This window comes from Rhinolophus hipposideros (genome assembly GCF_964194185.1).
Source record: "Rhinolophus hipposideros genome assembly, chromosome: 10".
NCBI lineage: Eukaryota > Metazoa > Chordata > Mammalia > Chiroptera > Rhinolophidae > Rhinolophus > Rhinolophus hipposideros.
Genome location: NC_138056.1, coordinates 10,401,282 through 10,421,643, shown reverse-complemented (window position 1 = coordinate 10,421,643; position 20,362 = coordinate 10,401,282). Strand labels below are relative to the sequence as shown.

The 20,362-nt window shown below is 40.3% G+C and overlaps 1 protein-coding gene across 1 annotated transcript; it reads left to right on the top strand.

The window, feature by feature from the left end:
* Nucleotides 1-1,052: 1,052 nt before the first annotated feature.
* On the top strand, nucleotides 1,053-4,969 carry FAM111A (FAM111 trypsin like peptidase A; the record flags this gene model as incomplete). Its single annotated transcript, XM_081062398.1, is given in 3 exon segments — nucleotides 1,053-1,156; nucleotides 3,230-3,580; nucleotides 3,584-4,969. Coding segments are annotated over 3 exon segments (1,818 nt in total). The 5' UTR covers nucleotides 1,053-1,075.
* Between the last annotated feature and the right edge of the window lie 15,393 nt (nucleotides 4,970-20,362).

The following is a 20,362-nucleotide window of genomic DNA, read 5'->3' as shown; positions in this document are numbered from 1 at the left end:
TGTGCTCCAATGTTCATTGCAGCTTTATTTAGGGTGGCCAAGACATGGAAACAACTAAACTATCCTTTAATAAATGATTGGATAAAGAAGATGTGGTATATATGCACAATGGAATACTACTTTGACATGAGAAAATATGAAATAGTGCCATTTGTGACAAAATGGATGGATCTTGTGATTATTATGCTAAGTGAAATCTTCAAGTTCTTTAAAATGGGACTAATAATGCCCACCTCACAGGGTTGTAATAATTATATGAGGTAGTTTATGAAAAACACATAAAATAGGGCATAATACAACATATGCATACTCCATTCATTCATTGAATGCATCTTTATAAATGTATCTTTATTGAGGGCTTGCCACGTGACAGCTGCTACCCTTCCATGGTGTTTATCACTACTGGAGATTTCACTTTTATTTACATTGTTCAGTCTCTTGGGAGAAATCAGAGGAAAGAGAGAGGGGAAATTACCTCTTTCAACAAAAATAAAGCAGCAACCAATATTCCTGCCTTCCCAGCAACTCTCACTCTAAGTTTATTTTGTCTTCTTTTCCCATCCGTTTTCCTGTTAGTACAACATCCCTGTGTTATCTCCAACTTGAGTGGAGGACAGATTTTAACATCAATGTAACTAGAACACACTTTTGAATTCTCCAACTGCCAACCCTTCTATAGGGTATTTATGCCTGCCTTTGAATTCCATCTCTGCCACATAGCTCTGGCCTTGGGCAGGTCAACTACCTTCTCTGAGTTAAATATACTTTCCCCATATGCAAAATGCAGACATACCTATTTTGCATGGTATCTGTGGACATTGGCAGTTAGAGGTCATTTTTGTGAAGTATTTAGTATGGTGCTCTATCAAGGAGAGCTTTTATTGTTGGGATGGTTGTAGCTGGTGGATAAGCTGTCTACTTGCTAAATCAACATCTCTGAGGACAGCGAGGCTGGAGCTGAAGGGAAAGGTGGGATCTGGGGTCTCTGTACAATTAATGATAGCTATGAAGATACTGCTCTAACTTGAACCTTTTTAATGTTTCAGCTGAACTGTCTGTTCATCTTCAAGCCATCATGAGTTCTAAGAAAAGCACATCACAGAAGGTCTTCGCCGACGTAAAGAATAATATGAAAATTGAACACTATTTTTCTCAGGTATGTTTGTCAACACTATTTACGGAATACACCTATATTAGACTAGCCATCCTTGACACTGGCTTTCACAGTCTTCCCGCCAAGAAATTAGCTCATTGTATGTAGGGAATATTAGATAAGTTAAAATCTTTCTCATTCATTTTATTTTTTCCGTTTTGGGGGCTGGTGGTGAGGAGAAGCTTTAATAAAAATCTTAGATATATCAAAGCAGCCTTTAACAAAAAGCTATTGTAACACTTCCAGAATCAATTGTAATGTATTGCAGTAAAATATGGAATAAAAGCAAAATGAGTGTTATTTCATAGCTTGAAAATATATACCATGCAAATAATGGCTGATCTACTTGATAACATTAATAACCTACATTTGCATAGTGATTTACAGTTTATAAAACAATTTTTTAAAGATTTATTCACCATAACCTTGTTAGGTAGGCAGGGAGGATTTTATTATCCTCGATTTGTTTGTAAGGAGAGGAAAGGAGTGAGTTGTTGTCTACGGCGCATTGGCATGATGACTTGGACTTAAATTTACTGACACTAAGTAGGGGCTCCTTCTACTAACTGGGCTCTGTTATCATATCCCTTCCTGAGTCTAAAATCCTCCTCGAATTTATTAAGAAGAAGGCTAAGAAATGGTCAGCGTTTGAGAATGCAGCATAAAACCCTTTAACTTTTCTTCTATCCTGGTTCTAACCAGAGCATCCAAGTATCTAGAAAAGCCAAGCCAAACTAGTTCTGCTTTTCTCTGTCCTGGTCCACGACAGTGCAAGCCGGTATCCGTGTACTAGTATCCAAGTCCTCCTTTTTGAAAGGGTCTGTGTCTGCCCAAGAACCCTTTGAATAGTTGGAAATCCATCATGGTGTTCCGATGGGCTGGACAACAAGGACGCTTCTGACAGCATGAGGCGGAAGGGACACTCGTTGAGAGTTTGTATGTATGCCTAGAGTAAATTTATATTACCTTAGTCCCTTTTTTTGATCCAAACTATTAGTACCATTACAAAGACGGAAAATAAAAGTTAACCTACTAATGTGCCAGTCACTGTGCTAGGCATCGTCACACATGATGTCACACAACCTTTACAACAATCCTGGCATTGTTATTCCCATTGCCAGCAAGTGGCATCTGTTGACACCCATGCCATGATGAATATAACTTGCAAAAATGTATCTTTTAGACATAGGAATCAGACGCTCTTAATTTTTTATTGAATTTCTGCTATTAGCTTACTCCTCCTCATGTAATTTCTCTCTCCTCCCCCATCCCTGGTTTTTAAGATGATGCCCTATAAAAATGGGAATCATTGACATAAATTTACAAAAAAAGAATATATAGTCTAATGGAAAAAAATATTGGACTAAGTATTGGAGTTCTGATACTCACTTCATTAATTGGTTATTATATATCCTTAAGAAAGGCATTTATAGGAAAAACTTCCATCAAAAGGACAGAGAGACCATGTTTGTTGCTCCTCATTTCATAGGATTTGGGGATGAATTGATAAAATAAAGGAAATAATTTGAGCTTTTTGTATGATAGATGCTAGGTGAATCAAGGTTTTATTATTAGAAATAACTATATTATTATGACCGAATGATTATTTAATTAATGATGGTTTTACATTTAATGCCTGATAATAAATCATGGTAACTTATTCTTGTTGAGTTTGGTACTTTAAGAACAAATTTTTGGTGTGCTCCATCGCTGTGCTCAGAAATAATAAAAACTATACAGCTGAAAATAGTAAACAAGACCTGAAATAACACAATAAGGGAGGTGGCAGAATTTTAAGCATCTCTGTTTTTGATGCACTTAGAAAACAGTTATTTCTTTCCTCATATTTCTCAGAACAATGCATCAGTATAACAGTATTAAAAGCTTATCTGACTGATAGGACAGAAACCTCAGCTTGTATTTCGGCTCCCAACACAAACTCTAATTTAATTTTATTACTGGCCTTTGGAGATTGGTTCTGAGTTTCTTATAGAAATTTTGTGAATTGCATACTAAAAAGACAAGCAAGAGACAATGGTTGCATTTAGTTTTACAATATTTGACATTTCTTTTTAGGCCAATAAAGAACAACAGAATAATTCCAGTACTCCTCAAATGAAGACAGGCTCTAGAAAAAGTCCAAAAGATACAACTAATACCCAAGCTCAAGGACCCAAAGACCAGGCTACATCCCAAAATAAGGTCATTCATGTTTCCTTGGGTGTACACCACAGGAAACACAAACAAATGAAATACAGGGTCGCACATAATGAACAAGGTAGCTTATTCGAGGCACTCAAAACTCTTGAGGCTGTCGAAGAAGAGAGGAAAGCTCACCAAGGCAAAGAAATGCTGGTACGTGGCACAGAAGGAATTGAAGGGTACCTGAACCTTGGAATGCCCCTCAGCTGTTTTCCTGAAACCTGCTAACTGTTAATTACGTTTGCCCAAAATAAACGTCAGCAGAAAGAAGAGAACCAGATATTTGGCCGGCATGAGAAGGCATCCACTGACTGTGTCAAATTTTTTATTCATGCAATTGGGAAGAATAGAAAAAAGATTGTCAAATGCGGACAACTTCACAAAGATGGGTATAAACTCTGCGTCTATGCTTTCAAAGGAGAAACTGTCAGTGACACTATATGCAAGGATGGCAGATTCATTCCCTTACTGGAGAATAGGGACTGGAAACTCATTGAAAAACTGGACTCCATTGTAGAAAGCAAACAGCTAGTTGATGACTTAGAGGGCAAGCTCTTTCAGGTTGAAGTTGAGGGAAGAATGAGTTCTCGGGCAGCAACTGCTCAGAATTCTGAGTCGGAGAGAAGAAACTCTGATTTGTTGAATGAAGAAATTGTGCACCAGTATCCCAGTTTGATAAGAGAGAGTAAAAAAATTAGAGAAAACTTTGAGAAAGAAATGAATGAAAGAAAGACGAAAACATTATTTAAATGGCATCAAACAAACTTTGGGAAACTGACAAAAAACTCTACTCCAGTTAAAATGCACAAACTTCTTTCTAAACTCAGTGACTCAGTTGGATACCTATCATGGGACAACAATGGAAATACGGGTTCTGCCACCTGCTTTCTTTTTAGAGGGTTATTCATTTTCACTTGTCAGCATGTGATAAATGACATTGTGGGAAAAGGAATAGAAGTAAGTAAGTGGGCAAACATAATTGGTCAATGTGTAAGGGTGACATTTGCTTACGAAGACAGCTGTGAAAAAGAAGAGAATTGCTTTTTTGTTGAACCTTGGTTTGAGATATCTGATGCTATTCTTGATTTTGCTGTTCTGCAACTGAAGGAAAATGGACAGCAAGTCCCTTTGGGACTATATAATGGAATTGGTCCTGTGCCATATAACGGGCTGATATATATTATTGGTCATCCATCTGGAGAGCTAAAGTCTACTGATGCTTGTGCTGTAATCCCGCAGGGTCAGCGATTAGAGAAATGTCAGGACCATATTCAGGCTAGAAAAGCAGAGGGTCTCAGGGATATGCAGTATATCCATATGTACACTCAAAGTAGTTTCCAGAAAATAAGTCAAAGGCCTGATGTGATTACCTATGACACCACTTTTTACTTTGGGTCTTCTGGCTCCCCAGTGTTTGATTCAAAAGGTTCATTGGTGGCCATACACAGTGCTGGCTTTGCTTATGAGTACCAAAATGGGCACTCCAGTATCATTGAGTTTGGCTCTACTATGGAATCCATCATTGATAATATTAAAAAAAATCATAGAAAGTGGTATGAAGAAGTATGCATAACTCAGCAGGATGTAGAAATGGTCAGTGATGAGGACTTATGACGGTGAGAATTCAGTCTATTTCTGAACTTTGAGATTACCTATGGAGTTGTTATTCCATAGGCAATGGCGACAGTTTTCTAAATTCCAAAATAGTTAATTACATCAATAATAATATTGATTAATATTATTGACCACTTCCTATGCACTGGGCACATGAAGAAACTTGTTATAACAACTCTATATGGTGGACTATTATCCCTATTTTAAAGTCAAGCAAAGTAAAGAATGGTAAGATTAAGTAATAAAACATTTTATGACACAAGAAATAGTGTAACCATTGTTTTGGGTTTTTTGTTTCATTTTCCATATCTTCCCTTCAGTTGCTTGAAGGTAGGGTCCAAGACTTGTTCATCTCATTATCCCCAATGTCTGGCACACAGGAAATAAGTGCTTAGAAAATGTGTGGGTCAAGCAATAGAAAAACTTAGGGCTGCAGTTAATCTTTTTTTATTAAATTTTTTGGGGGCAACATTGGTTAATAAGATTATATAAGTTTCAAATGTACAATTCTGTAATACATCATCTACTATATCACATTGTGCGTTCACCACCCAAAGTCTAGTCTCCTTCCATCACTATATATTTGACCCCCTTTACCTTCTTCTATCTCCCCTCACTTCTTTTCTGGTAACCACCATACTGTTGTCTGTTTCTATGGGTTTGTTGGTTTGTTTGTTTGTTTGGTTGGTTGGTTGGTTGGTTGGTTGGTTCATTTTTTGTTTTCAGTTTTATATCCCACATATGAGTGAAATCATGTGGTTCTTATTTTTTTCCATCTGACTCATTTCACTTAGCATGATATTCTCGAGATCATCTATGTTGTCGCCAATGGCAGTGTTTCAACTTTTCTTATGGTTGAGGAGTATTCCATTATATATATGTACCACATCTTTATTCAGTCATCCACTGAAGGACACTTAGGTTGTTTCCATGTCTTGGCCACCATGAATAATACTGCAATGAACAAAGGGATACTTAATATTTTTACAAATAAATGTTTTCAATTTTATTGTATACTTGAAAGCCAGTAGAGGGATTGCCTTTTAATGGAGACTTTTAATGGTTACTTTTAATGGAGAACAGTATTAGAAACCAAGATCTGGGCACTAGGTGTGCTTGTTGCTACTCAGGTATTATTTCTCTTAGGTCCTCTCAGCTAAAAGAGCAAAAAGATAAGTGTATTACATTAACCCATGTATCATGGTGCCAAAAAATTGTATACATGACTTGTATTCACCTTTTATTGGTATATATTGAGTATTACAATTTTAATACAGTTTTTTTCCTTTCTTAAAATGTGTATACATTTTTGGCGCCCTCTGTGTATACACATATCTGCAAACATTTTTGTATGTAACCATACAAAAGTGGGACAATTAAGTTCGTGAACTTTCCACCATATAAGCGCATGGTTGAAAGTTCATGAATTTAATTGTCCGACCTTTGTATGTATGTATGCATGTATGTGTATGTATGAATGTACAGTTCTTACTGATGTCTCCAACTCTAGTGCATTACCACATGGATCATGTCAGCCTCCTCCTTTGCTTATCTGTGAACTCTCTCCAACAGTGAGAAACTTGACTGCTATCATTCCCCACCTATTTACTTAATTGTTAAATTCCAGTATACACATATGGCAGTATCGTAATTGTTCACCTGTACCAGGATGGCAAATAATGTTGTCAACTACAGCGCAGTGTTTCTTTCCTTTTGCCTTCAATCTTGCAGACTCATTGCTAGTTACTTAGCTCAGCACCTTCGCCCCCTTCTGTGAGTTCATTCCATACGTTTGTCATATAGTTAGATTGTCTTGTCAGTCTGCATTCTTTCTTTTGACCTCCTAAGTGATTGTTTTTCATTGCATACATTAAGATTCACTCTTCATGCTGTAAATTCTGTGGGTCCTGAATGCATAGTATGTGTCCACCATAAAAATATTATACAGAATTATTTCACTGCCCTAAAATTCCCCTATGCTTCACCTACTTATCCCTCTCCTCTCCTCTGAACTTCTGGTGACCACTGATCTTTATACAGTCTTTATAGTTTTGCTTTTTCACATAAGAATCACGTAGTATGTAGCTTTTTCAGATTGACTTCTTTCATTTAGCACTGTGCAATTTAAGTTCCTCTCTGTCTCTTCATGGTAGCTCATTTCTTTTTATTGCTGAATAATACTCTATTATATGGGTATACCACAATTTGTTCATTTACCTTTTGAAAGATAGTTGCTTCCAATTTTTAGTGATTATAAATCAAGTTGCTATAAGCATTTGTGTACAAATGTTTGTGTGACTATAAGTTTTCAACTCAGTTGAGTAAGTACCAAGAAAGGTGACGACTGGACTGTAGGGTAAAATTATGTTTAACTTTTTAAGTATCTGTCAACGTGGCCGTACCATTTTGCATTCCCACCAGCAATGGAGGAGAGTTCATGTTGATTCATATTCTCACCAGCATTTGGTGTTGCCAGGTGTTTTTTTTAGACATATTAATACTGTTGGGATGCATGGTATTCTTCAGGGGATTATGGAATTTATTCATGAAACTGGGGCTGTCTTGTATGATCTAGCTTATGTGTACATAGTTATGGTATCGGTCTAGATTCTGTCAGGAGAATAAAGCCACTATAAATATTATAAGAGTAAAGTATTTAATTAGGAATCAGGTGCGTACAGGAGGAGCAAGGCAAGTGAAGATCTGTTAGATTGTAGCCACAGGATGTTAGCTAAAGCACTGGGAGGGGGAGAGAAGTGGCTGATTGATGAGGGGAAGTCTGAGAGGGTCCCACCTCTTGTCACCTTGACGGTAAAGTGGTAACTCACAGAAAGGTTGCAAAGTTGCTCTCTCGGATGCAGCCTACAAGTGGGAGCTTGTGGAGACATTACATAGTCCTGTCCAACTGCCATGATCTTCCAAGAAATAATGCCTCCACTTCATTTCTACCTTTCAAGTTTTTCTCATTGACAAATGCTAACCCAGGACAAATAGTTTTCAGCTTTATAAGGAAGTGGTGGTGCCACTAAATTGACAATAGGTAACCAGCATACACACACATACAATACGTGCACATATACACATCAGAAATTACCATTTTTAGACTGTAATGGCCTTATTATAAAGTATATGTTACAACTTTAATTGATTACTGCAAGTTCTCTGCACACTTACTATGTCCTATAAATAAATTATGCTACAAACAAATCCTATTACTAGGTGTTTTTGTTCAGCTGAAATATTCTGTCATGTTTAAGGTCTGATGCCATCACAGAGAAGCATCAAGTAAAACATCAGACTAAAATTCGACGCAGGTAGGAAAAAACAGTTTCTTCCTGTTCCCTTTGGAAGCCCACTTCTTTTCTGTCTTTGCTTTTTTTCCACATGGGAATTCCAGGTGAACTCACAAAAGCTTTAAACGTGACCTTTTATTTCTCATTGCTACCTTTGTTTCTTTTTCCAAAACATGCATGTCCTTATTTTATCCCTTCCCATCTTTCACGCTAAAACACCAACTCTTGTTTTCTGCCACACTCTCTCCCTGTTAACACACTTTGAAGACCACCAGAAAGAATTTTGAATTGCAGAGTTTGAAAACTGACCTCCCTGGAATGTAAACCCAGTGTACCTAGGGGGAATTACTCCAAATCCCTGAACATTGATGTCTTACCTGTATATTCTCAATTATATAGCATGTTAAGCACTGTCGTTAGTACTTTACATATGTTAACTCTAAATCCTCACATCCGCTCTATGAGGTTGGAACTTTCATTATCTGCATTTTACTGATGAGGAAACTGAGGCACAAAGAGGTTAAGGAACTTGGCCAAGCTTGCACAGCTCTTGAGAACAAGAGTATGAACCCCAGGTAGTCTGACTTCAGGGCCCGCTCCTAATTCTTCTACACAGTGTCTCAAAGTGTAAGTTGGAAATAATAATCATCTAATAATAATTAGTGGGGTACCCTGATTCCTTTTCCCCTGTCCTTCAAATTCTCAAAGCAGTGATTTTATGAATCGTCTTGATTTGGGTTGGATTCGGAGGTTTGGTTTGAAGTCTGAAGAACACATCTAATATTTTTTAGAGTTGTACATGGACTTGGGAGAAAGGGAGGGAAAAGGATGGGAAATTCTAAAGGTGGGAGAAAGGACAGTTGCTCTTTGGAACATCTGACCTCTGATTAAATCCATTGGTCTTTTATCAAACTTTCTTCAGGCTTGCTTTCTTTTTCTTTTTTTTCTTTTTCTTCTTTTTTTTTTTTTAATTGGGGCAGCAGAACAGTACTTTTATTGGAGAACAGTGAGTACTTCCAGGACTTTTCCAAGTCAGGTTGTTGTCCTTTCAATCTTAGTTGTGGAGGGCAAAGCTCAGCTCCAGGTCCAGTTGTCGTTGTTAGTTGCAGGGGGCGCAGCCCACCATCCCTTGCAGTTGAGAGGACGCGCTCCAACCAACTGAGCCATCAGGCCACCCGGGAGCTGAGCAGAAGCTCATTGACTTCATTCTAGTTGCGGAGGGTGCAGCTCCCCGGCCCATGTGGGAATCGAACCCAGCAGCCCCATTGCCCAGAGCTCACGCTCTAACCAACTGAGCCACCCGTCCGGCTTTCTTTCTTATTTCTTAATTTGTACTCAGGAAAATGAACTGCTTTATTTTGTCATACTGTCTTATGAATTTAACACATGAAAGATTCTTGTTACCACCACTGCAACACCAACACCCCAAAGAATCTCCCGATGTTACCCCACAGGTATCTGACCCTTTCCCTCCCCTAGTCCCTGACAACCCCTTGTCTTCTGTCTTTTAGGGTCTTTTTATTCTTAGCTTTTTAGGACATCTTGATTTTCCTTCTATCTTTCAAACTATTCCTTTCTCTTTTTCCTCTTCATAGTATCCAAATGTTCCCTTGGAGTCGCATCTTCAGTCCTTTTCACTTCTTATTCCCTGCTTGGCAATTGCAGCTTCAGATTCCCAAGTACCTCTCTCTCTGGATCACTATAATTATTATTTTAGCCGTGATATTACTCAGGAGCACAAATATGCAATATCCCTTCATACCCAACTTGTTAAAAACCCAGCCACGGAGACTTCCCCAGACCCGCTGCCTGGATCTGCCCCTTTCCGGGTGCCTCTATTCTGTTCACAGCCTATCATCCACACAATCTTCACACCAAAATCTTTGGGAGAATTTTGGGTCCCTCATTTCCCCTCATAGCCCATATCTACACTGCCAACAAGTTGTGTTGAATTTATGGCTCTCCCCAAACATTACCCCTCCTCTCTAGTTCTTCATTTCTTTCCATTCTCTTTCATGATCAATAACGATCATGGTGGCTAACATTTATGCAGAGCTTAACATTTAGGGTCATGCACAAACTTTAAACACAATACCACATTTAAGCTTTGCCACAACTTCAGGAGGCAGTTACTGTCATTATCTCAATTTTACAAATGAGAAAATAAGTCAACTAAGGTGGAAGGTCACCCTGAGCAATGGAGTGGGTTTTGGACCACAAGTGTCTCACTCCGTAGCCTGAGATAGAGCCACAGAGCTCACTCAAGAGCCATCTGGAGCTTGGAAATCCATTCCAGATCACTGAGCACCCTAAACCCAATTTTATCTCCTGGCTTCCCCCTGGGATAAAGCTTCAGAAGATGTGAAGTTCTGGAGCATTCTTTTTTCCCTTGCCATACAAATTGCTGAAGGAGGGGGGCAAGATCAGTGACCTCCACCTCCACCCCACCTGCCCCAAGCCTATTATAGCATGTTGAATTGAATTATCTTCCTGGTACTTTTAAGCTCTGAACTTCTGAAATCCAGAGAGGAGACCACAGACATAGGGGAAATATTAACCCGGTTCTTATATGAAGGGAAATGTATTAATATTTAGGTTACATAACAGAAACACTCACAGAGGTTGTAATGGGTTGAACTATGTCCCCCAAAAAGATATGTCCAAGTCCTAGCTGCTAATACCTGTGAATGTGACCTTTTTGGAGATAGAGTCTTTGCAGATGTAATTAAGTTAAGGATCTCTAGATGAGATCAACCTAGATTGAGGGAGGGCCCTAAATCTAATGACTGGTGTCTTCATCAGGGAAAGAAGAGGGAGGTCTGACCCACAACAAGAAAAAAAGAGGAAGACTTGAAACTTGGGAAAAAGCCTGAGATAGCCAGCTGAGGTGGTGGGCGAAAGGGCTGAGGAGAAAGAATACTAAGAACCCCACCGGTTTCCCTCCAGGATGGAGCCCATTTCAAAGCCAGTGCTCGTTTAGATCCATTTCTCCCTCCCTCCTTACGCAGCAAGAGCTAAACTTTGTCACTTGTGTGTCAGTCAGCCCCCAAATCTCTCCAGTTCCTTCAATTCCTCCCCTAAACCTCTGGACTGCCCACAGTGCTCTCTGCAAGGAAAAAATGTGGGAATCAGTGAGTAGGGAATAGGATTCTGTCTCCACTGCATGGCACAGGCATTTGGGAGCCCAAGACTTGAGGGGTCACCAGGGCAAAGTACGTGTTAAGGGGCACAGAGCTTCCATGCCCTCTCCAGGGGCACCACTCTCCCAGCACCTCCCCGTGTTCATCATCCGATCTTGCTATTTGACAGCAATTGCTACCGATTAGCTTTGAATGAACTCAAACATTAGAAATTCATTTGGTTGAACCCAAACCTCCATCGGCCTCTCAAAACCAAGAATAAAGGCATGTAGTCAGTCCTGTCTCCCTCCTCACCCACTTTCTGGTCCCTCTTTTCCCCTGTACCAAAAATTCAGATGCTTTTAGAGAAAGATAATTAGAGATGGAGCTGAGACCTCCCAGTCTGCATGGGGGACCAAAGGCCATACACACTTGTGTGAATATGGCAGGGAAGGACTCAAACTTGGCCCAGTTGAATTCAGGCACCCAATTCACCATGTTGCCATCCCATGAGAGGAAAAGATTCTGGGCACAGGAGTTGGCAAAGGCACCAAAAACTGAGGGGTGGAGTTAAGGCAATGTGGTGGGTGGGGGTGGAGCAGATAGGGATCCCTTGACCTGAGTACTCACCAGACACTGAATGGTACATGGGAGAGGAACTAGCACTGGTGCTTGGGTGCTAACCCGAGAACAAGAGGACAAAGGCAGGAAAGAGACCGACAATTAAGTTTTCTTTCCTCCACTGTCCTCCCTTTCCCAGGGGTAAGTTGGGTAAGTGGGGTAAGTTTAGCTAGACTTACCCCATCACCCTGAACTTCCCTGGGCTCCTAGATGGAAATCTATGACTTGCATTGTGTTCTTATAGGAGGAAAGTCACCCTAATTCAATTCATGAGGTTTAGGCAAGATTTGAGGTGGAGAAGGAAAGCTGAAATGATTTTGCAGACGGGACCCTTTGCATGGATTCAATGTACTATTGTGGAATTGATGTAACCTGTGCCTACACTTCCCATCTCATAAGTACCAGAGGGGATTCTCTTGTTCAGCAACTGCTTCACGTGGAATGTGTCGATTGTCCCCAAACTATTTCACTGTCCCCTTGGAATATTCTATATTAAATAAAATTAATATAGAATCTTCAGAAGAAGGGAAATCCCAGCTTTGGTTAAACACTGAAAGGCGACCAGGCACTCAGAGGTCATTTCCTGGTACAACATCGCCACCTGCTGGATGCAGCCAACAGTGCCCCTTTCAAAAAAAAAAGGCAGACATTATTACTAACGCGTTGCTAAACTGTATTGAAACTGATCGCTAGGCCCAAGGCAGTGTCTTCCGTCTGGCATTCCCTTTCTGGGGTGGTTCAACTCAGACTCACTGACTAACAAAGGAAGGATCCAAAACACCTTGGTAGTGAAATATGAATGGTATGTTTACTCAGGTGTTCAGCCAGCCAGGCCTTGGCACCATCTTGCATTTTACATGAAAAAGTAGCAGTTCTCTTTGCAAGGAAGAGGTGGGTGAACACTTTTTCCCCTACTTCATCACCTGGGTTTTGTTGTTTTCCTCCAAGAAACGGTCACCCTATCTTCTGATAGACAAAGTGAATAAGATCATCTTAATTCAACCATGGACGAAAGTGACTTGAGACTGTTCCAGAATGTTAAGGCCCTGTCCACTTCTGTCTCTCCACTTCTAGAGTTCAGCCCTCCAGAACTTCCACCCAAGAGCTTGGTATGTTTACTAGTGCCTCCTCTCTTATCAAATCCTGAACTCTATAATTTTTATCTCATCAGCACTATAAGTCTTTAGGGAGTTCTGCCCCACTTTTCATTGACTTACCCAGTTTGGGTGTGGGGAGGTTGCTGAAAATTACTGCAATCCTTAAGGATCTAAAGAACATAGGAATAATTGTCTCTATCAGATATGAATTTAACTTATCGGCCTGGCCCCTGCGGGAATCTAGTACGCCCTGGAGAGTGACAGTTGACTACCGCGAAGTCAAACTAAGCAATAGGCCCAGTTGCAGCCACTGCACAGAGGTGGAAGAGCAAACAAGCACTGCCTTGGGTACAGGGTGGCTCCTGATTGGATGAACAGATTCTTTCCTGTCGCTGTCAGGAAAGGGGTAACCCATGTGGACTAGACAATAGTATACATTTTTAGTTTTGTCCTAAGACTATATTAACACTCTCTTCTTTTGTCATAATATAGATAGAAAAAGTCTGGACTATTTGTATTTCCTGCAGACCACCACATCAATCAGGCCAAATGAGCCAGAAGTAGCCAGCACATTAGAGGTCATGGCACACACATATTTCAGATGATAGCAGATGAACCCTATGAAGAATCCAAGGCCCATTAAATCAGGGACATGACTGGATGTCTCATCCAAAGGAATAGATAAATGAATGAATCTTGCATGCCCCACGATGAAGAAGAAAGTACACCGCCTTTTTGGTTTCTGAAGGTAGCATATTGTATGCCTGGGTATATGGCTGCAGCCCATTGACAGGGTGACACAACAGGCTGCCAGCGTTAAATGAGGCTTAGGTTAGAAAGGGTTCTACAGAATATCCTGGCTGTGGTGAAAACAGTGCTGCTACTTGGACAGAGCAGTCTAGCTGACTCAATGGTATTAGAAGTATCAGATATAGGAAAAGACACTATGTGGAATTTATGACAAGTTCACATAGGAGAATCACAGTGCAGACGCCTGAGGTTCTGAAGCAAAGCCATGCTATTTGCAGTGGGAACATATGCCTTCTAAATAACGACTCCTGGTAAAGATGGAATACCTGCCTTGAGACATCAAGTGACTGTGCCTCCAGAACTGCCCATTATGTGATGAGTCCTATCAGACTTACCAAGTCATAATGTCAGGTGTGGTCAAAAACTGTCTTTTGTAGTATGGAGGCGATGACCCAGGAGTGAGTATGAGCCGGACAAGTGAGTTGCATGAGCAACGTGGGGAGCGTTCCTGCAAAGACATCCACATTCTAATTCCCAGAACCTGTGAATAAGTTAGGTTACAAGGCAAATGAGGGGCATCTCTGATTGTCCATTTTAGCTCCTGAGCTCCCTATTGGCAAAGTTCAAGAGGGCCCAAAGATCACCTTCAGGTTCAATAATTTGATAAAAGATTCCTAGGACTCAGAAAACTGTTATATTCATGGTTATGGTTTATTACATTGAAATGATACAGATTCAAATCAGCAAAGGAGTGGGATTTATTCCAGGCATATAAGGCTGATTCAACATTAAAATTTATTGATGTAATTCATCATATCAACAGGCTAGAAAGAAGAAAAACCATGTGGTCATTTCAATAGATGCAGAAAAAGCACTTGATAAAATCTAACACCTATTTATAAAAACTCCAAACAAACTAGGAGGGGAACTCCCTCAAGTGTACAAAGAAAAATCTACAAAAAAAAAAAAAAAAGCAAAGAAAGAAAAAAAACATCTACAGCTAAGATCATAGTTTATAGTGAGAAATTAGATGCATTCCTGCTGAGATTAGAAACAAGGCAAGGATGTCTGCTTTCACCATATTTAATATCATACTAGAAGTCCTAAAGAATGCAATGAGATGAAAAAAGGAAGTCAAAGTTATACTAATTAGGAGGAAAAAATAAAGCTATCTTTGTTCACAGATGACATGACTGTCTGTGTACTATGTACAAAATCCCAAATAATCAACAGAAACACTCCTGAAACTAAAGTTGCAAGATACACAGTTAATATGCAAAAGTCAATTGCTTTCTTATACACCAGCAATGAATAATTGGAATTTAAAACATAATACCCTTTACTTTACCATCACCATCCCCCCCCAAAAAAGGAATACATAGACATAAATCTAATAAAATAAGTATAAGATCTGTATGAGGAAAACTCTGATGAAAGAAATCAAAGAGAAATCTAAATAAATGGAGAGATATTCCATGAAAAGTAGAGGAAGATTCAGTATTGTCAAGTTGTCAGTTCTTCTCAACTAATCGATATAATGCCAATCAAAATCCCAGCAAGTTGTTTTCTGGATATTGACCAATTAATACTAAAGTTTATAAGGAAAGCCAAAATACCTAGAATAGCCAACATAATATTGAAGAAGAATAGCAATCTAGTTAGAGGACTGTCACTACTAAACTTCAAGATGTATTATAAAGCTTCAGTAATCAAGGCAGTGTGGTATTTGTGACAGAATAGACAAGTAGATCAATGGAACAGAGTAGAGAACCGAGAAATAGACCCTCATAAGTGTAGTCAACTGATCTTTGACAAAGGAACAAAGCAATACAATGGAGCAAAAATAATCTTTTCCATAAATGGTGCTAAGACAAAAGGACATCCCATGCGCGTGCGCACACACAAAAAAGTGAATCTAGACACAGACTTTACACCTTGCACAAAAATTAACTCAAAATGGATTACAGACCTAAATATAAAGCATAAACTACAAAATTCCTAGAAGCCAACAAAGGAAAATCTAGGTGACCTTGGATTTGGTTATGTCTTCTTAGTTACAACACAAAATCATAATCCATGAAAGCAAACATCGTGATGTCTGACTTAAAATTTAAAGTGTCTTCTCTGCAAAGGACACTGTTAAGGGCATGAAGATCATCGCTGCATGGTGCAGAGGTAAGTGCTGGGCCAGGCTGGAGAACGTTCGGTGAGCCTGAGTACTGCGGTGCCACGGCACTTCCTGCCACACCAGGGCCTTGTGGCACCTGCAGCAGCCCAGATGGGGCAAGCACCCATTCCTTAGACAGAGACAGAGTGAGAGAGAAATAAAGAAAAGACAAGCCACTGATTGAGATAAAATATTTGTGAAAGACACATCTGATAAAGGACTGTTTTTCTAAAATATACAAAGAACTTTTAAAACTCAACAATAAGAAAAATAACAACCCAATTAAAAAGATGAGCCAAAGACCTTAACAGACATTTCACCAAAGACAAATAGCAAATAAGTAGGTCAAAAGATGATTAGAGTCATGTGTCATTAGAAAATTGCAACTTAAAGCATGTATGGGTTCCATGACAAAATCCACGGAATGTACAACACCAAGAGTGAACTCTAATGTAAAATATGGACTTTCATCCATAATAAGTATCAATATTGGCTCATCAATTGTAGCAAATGTACCACATGAAAATAAGAGGTACATATTTCATGATTCCATTTATGTAATATTCTTGAATTGACAAAATTATAGACATGAAGAACATATTACTGATTGCCAGGGGTTAAGGACGGGATGGTAGGGGAGGATTGGATGTGGTTATAAAAAGGCAACTTGATGGATCCTTGTGGTGATAAAACTATACTGCACACATCTGTATACAAAATGTATGTTGTATAATATAAAATATATACTAGATATGTAATATATAATATGTGACACTTAATATAGAAACAATAATATAATAACATTGTATAATATATGGTCAATTATATTGCATCAATAAAGGAGCAGAATTGTATGTAACTACTCTGTATTTTCACTCTGTCAATATCAATAGTGATGTATTATAGTTTTGTAAGTATAGTTTTATAAGATATTACCTACCATTGGGTGACATGGGGGGAGAGGGTACATGGTATCTCTCTGTGTTATGTCTTACAATGGAATATAAATCTATAATTATTTCAAAACAAAAATCGTAATTTAAAAAAATAGCAGTGCAGCTTCTGTCCAGCTCTTTCTCTTGAGTCACGTTCATTTGGATCCCAACTACCTCTATGCTGTGAAGAAGCCAATCAGCAACGCAGACAAGCCATGAGTAGGTGCTTGGGCTATAGCCCTAGCTGAGTTCCCAGGTGACAGCCCTCATCCAGCATTAGACATGAGCAAACCTACAGGTGATTCCAGCCCCAGCCGTGCTTCAAGCTGCCTTGAGTTCCATATGGGGCAGAGAATAGCTGTCATCATCAAGCCCTCCCCACATTGCAGATTTGTGTGCCAAATAAATGCTTGTTGCTGTTTTTAGCGACTAATTTTAGGGCAACTTGTAACAGAGCAATAGGTAACCGGGGGTGGAGGAGGAGGGAATGAAGGATGACTTTTCTCTATGAAAGTTCCACAGAAAAAAAAGAGAATTTTTTTTCATTGAAACTTAATGTTAAGCAATTATGGCATTTTTTGAAGTATTATCAAATTATACCTTTGGACAATTGAGACTGGATTTATTCCAATCAGTCTTAATTAGTGGAGTTTTATTATAGCTGCCGTATTCCAAATTATGAATTGGGCACACCATTTGCTTAAAGATTATTCTGCCACTTATGGGTGGGAACAGGAGGCAATTTGGGAGGTATAGTTTGGATACCAAAATGGAATGTCTGAGATTTTCAGGCATGGTACAGATTATTTAAAATTAGGATTGTTTTGGAAGATCTAAGAATTATAAATACAAATATGTTACTATTATTATTGACATGTAATTATAAATTATTAATGCCAAGCGGGCTATTATGAATTATAAATTATCATAGCTTATCAAAAATATACGTATCTTACAACTGTAATTGATGACTAATGTCAAGTCATCTAAATGTTCACTTCCACTTGCAAATGAAGCAGATTGCATACAAACCCTCTCGTGTGCTTTTAGACATTTGTTTTTGTTCTGTAAGACTCTGCCATGTTTAACATGGCAGCTATCGGAAGACCAGATGCAAAACCAGGCTGAACATAGGTTAGAGCTAGTTTCTTCCTGCTTTACATTCATCTCTTAAATAGCCTGTTTAATATTTGTCAATCACCCCCTTATCTTTTCCTACCTTGGAATTTCTGGTTTAGCTGGTCAGGTGCTGTTTTCTCCCTGGTGCTTCCACATCTCCTTAAATCACCACTGATAGTCTCTGAATGTACATCTACCCACACCACAAGAAAGTGTACAGAGTTTCTGCATACTCTCAGTCTCATGATTGGAAGTAAAAATAGTTCGATAAGCATAGATTACCTTTTCTTCAATGCTACTTACGTTCTTCCAGAACACTTGAACCTCATTGTCTGCCTTCCTTTCTTTTACATTGAGACACGTTGACATTGCCACCCACCTTGCCTGTTATTACAACACCTCCTCACCATAGAGCACGTGTTATTTTTTTCTGGGAGCCCAACTTAGTTGCAAATATCAGTTTCCCTTCTGGATAAATATGTAATCTGGGGCAAACTGCATAAATTTTCTAAACCTTGTCATTAGTGAAACGGGAATAATAATGGCTCTTGGTAGGATTAGTTTAGGCATGCTTTACTTGTTTTCCTTTTGTCCTTCATATCCTAAAATTTGATGTTTTAATGAATGATGTTGATTGAGTTGAGTTGGAAGACTGGCTTTAAGGGACAGTGGAGTTTCGGAGGTCATGCCGGGGAGATTTCTGGGCAAGGGCATCACTAACAAGAACAAAACTCAGAGGTAGCCCCAGCCTGTGCTTTTGGAGGGTTGAAGAAGAGCCTGTATGATATTTTTTTTTTTTTGCTTTGCAGTTAAAACTCTGTGATGAAGGAGATAAGGAATGAAAGGGATACAGAAAATACTAATAATGATTTTTAAAAAGACAGCTGTCATTCAAGGGAGCACAAGAAAGAGGGAAATCCAATCTTCCAAAACCAAAAAATGATTCTATGATATTATGAAAGGGAATGATTACTTTAGAAAGATTCATAATCCCAGTCCCTAACATTAATCTATTTTCATTCTTCCATATCCTATCCTGGATCTCTATCATATAAATTCACTATTTTATGTGGTTGTAACCTCAGCAAAACAAAGTTTGTGTTCTCACGCAATGTTAGCATGTAATCCGGATGGTAATCTGCCCTTTTAGATTATTTTACACACTAACTATCGGTGACCAAAATAACGAAGTCTACTTTGTGCCTATCCTAGTGTCTCATTACTTTGGTTACAGAAACTCTGCAGAATAAATTAATTTAGCATATGTCTTGACGCTAGTGACGTCGGAGCAGGCCAGAAAAACCACATTTGCTCTCGACATAGACGATATAAGTCCATCACTCATCAAATTCCTGCATCCCTTTGGACTGGACCTCATCAGCAAAGGTGGAAGTTGAGCAGTATAATTAATAGTTGTGTGGCCACTGGCCGGCGCGCCTCTCCTTGGGCCAGCAGGGGGCGTGTGAGCTCCAGGGCACCTGCCCGAGCAGTCGAGGGGTGTGGCTCTGCGTGCTTGACAGACAGCTGAGGATGCGGGCTAAGATGAGGTAATAGCAGCCGGGGCAGGGAGGACGTGGGGGTGTGGGCGCCTGTGTGTGCGAATGTGAGTGTGCGAGTGCGTGCACAAACCGGAGACACTGCGTGTCTCGGGGCTCGCGCTGCGGAAACCGATAACGCTGTATTAAATTTAAAAAAAAAAAAAGAAAAGAAAATTCCATTCCTGGAAAAGAAGCTGCAAAGTAAAGGCCGGGCGAGAGCGGCCGTCCGGGGGCGGTGTCATGGCCGGTCGCTTTTCGTCGTCTAGGGACTGGGGAAACCCTCGCCGACGCGGGGTTGCCTCTGCGCCCCGCTGGGAAGGGGCGACTCATTCTGGAAGCGACTAGGCCGAGCCGCAGAGAGGGGGAGCTCTCGCAGAGGCAGCGACGGCGTGTCGCGCGGTGAAAGGGTGGGGAGGGAGACAGAGCGGCGAGGGGAGGGAAGCCCGGCGTGCCAGTCCGAGCGCGAGCGCGCGGCGAGGTCCCACCCCGGCGACTGCGGAGCCCGAGGCGCAACTGGTGCGACGGCTCAGTCCCCGTCCTGCAGTCCGCGCCCGCTCGCGGCCGCCGGCCGGCTTTGCAAGGCGGGGGCCTGTTTGCGGAGAGCCGGATATTTGCATGAAGCCACTCGACCCCCCGGAGCAGCGGCAGCAGCGGCGGACCCCGGCGGCGGCGGCGCGCGGTGGAAGCCAGGCGGCCTCGGTTTCCGGGCCCCGGTGGATGCGCGGCTGGGGAGCGGCCCGTGGGCCGGAGCTGA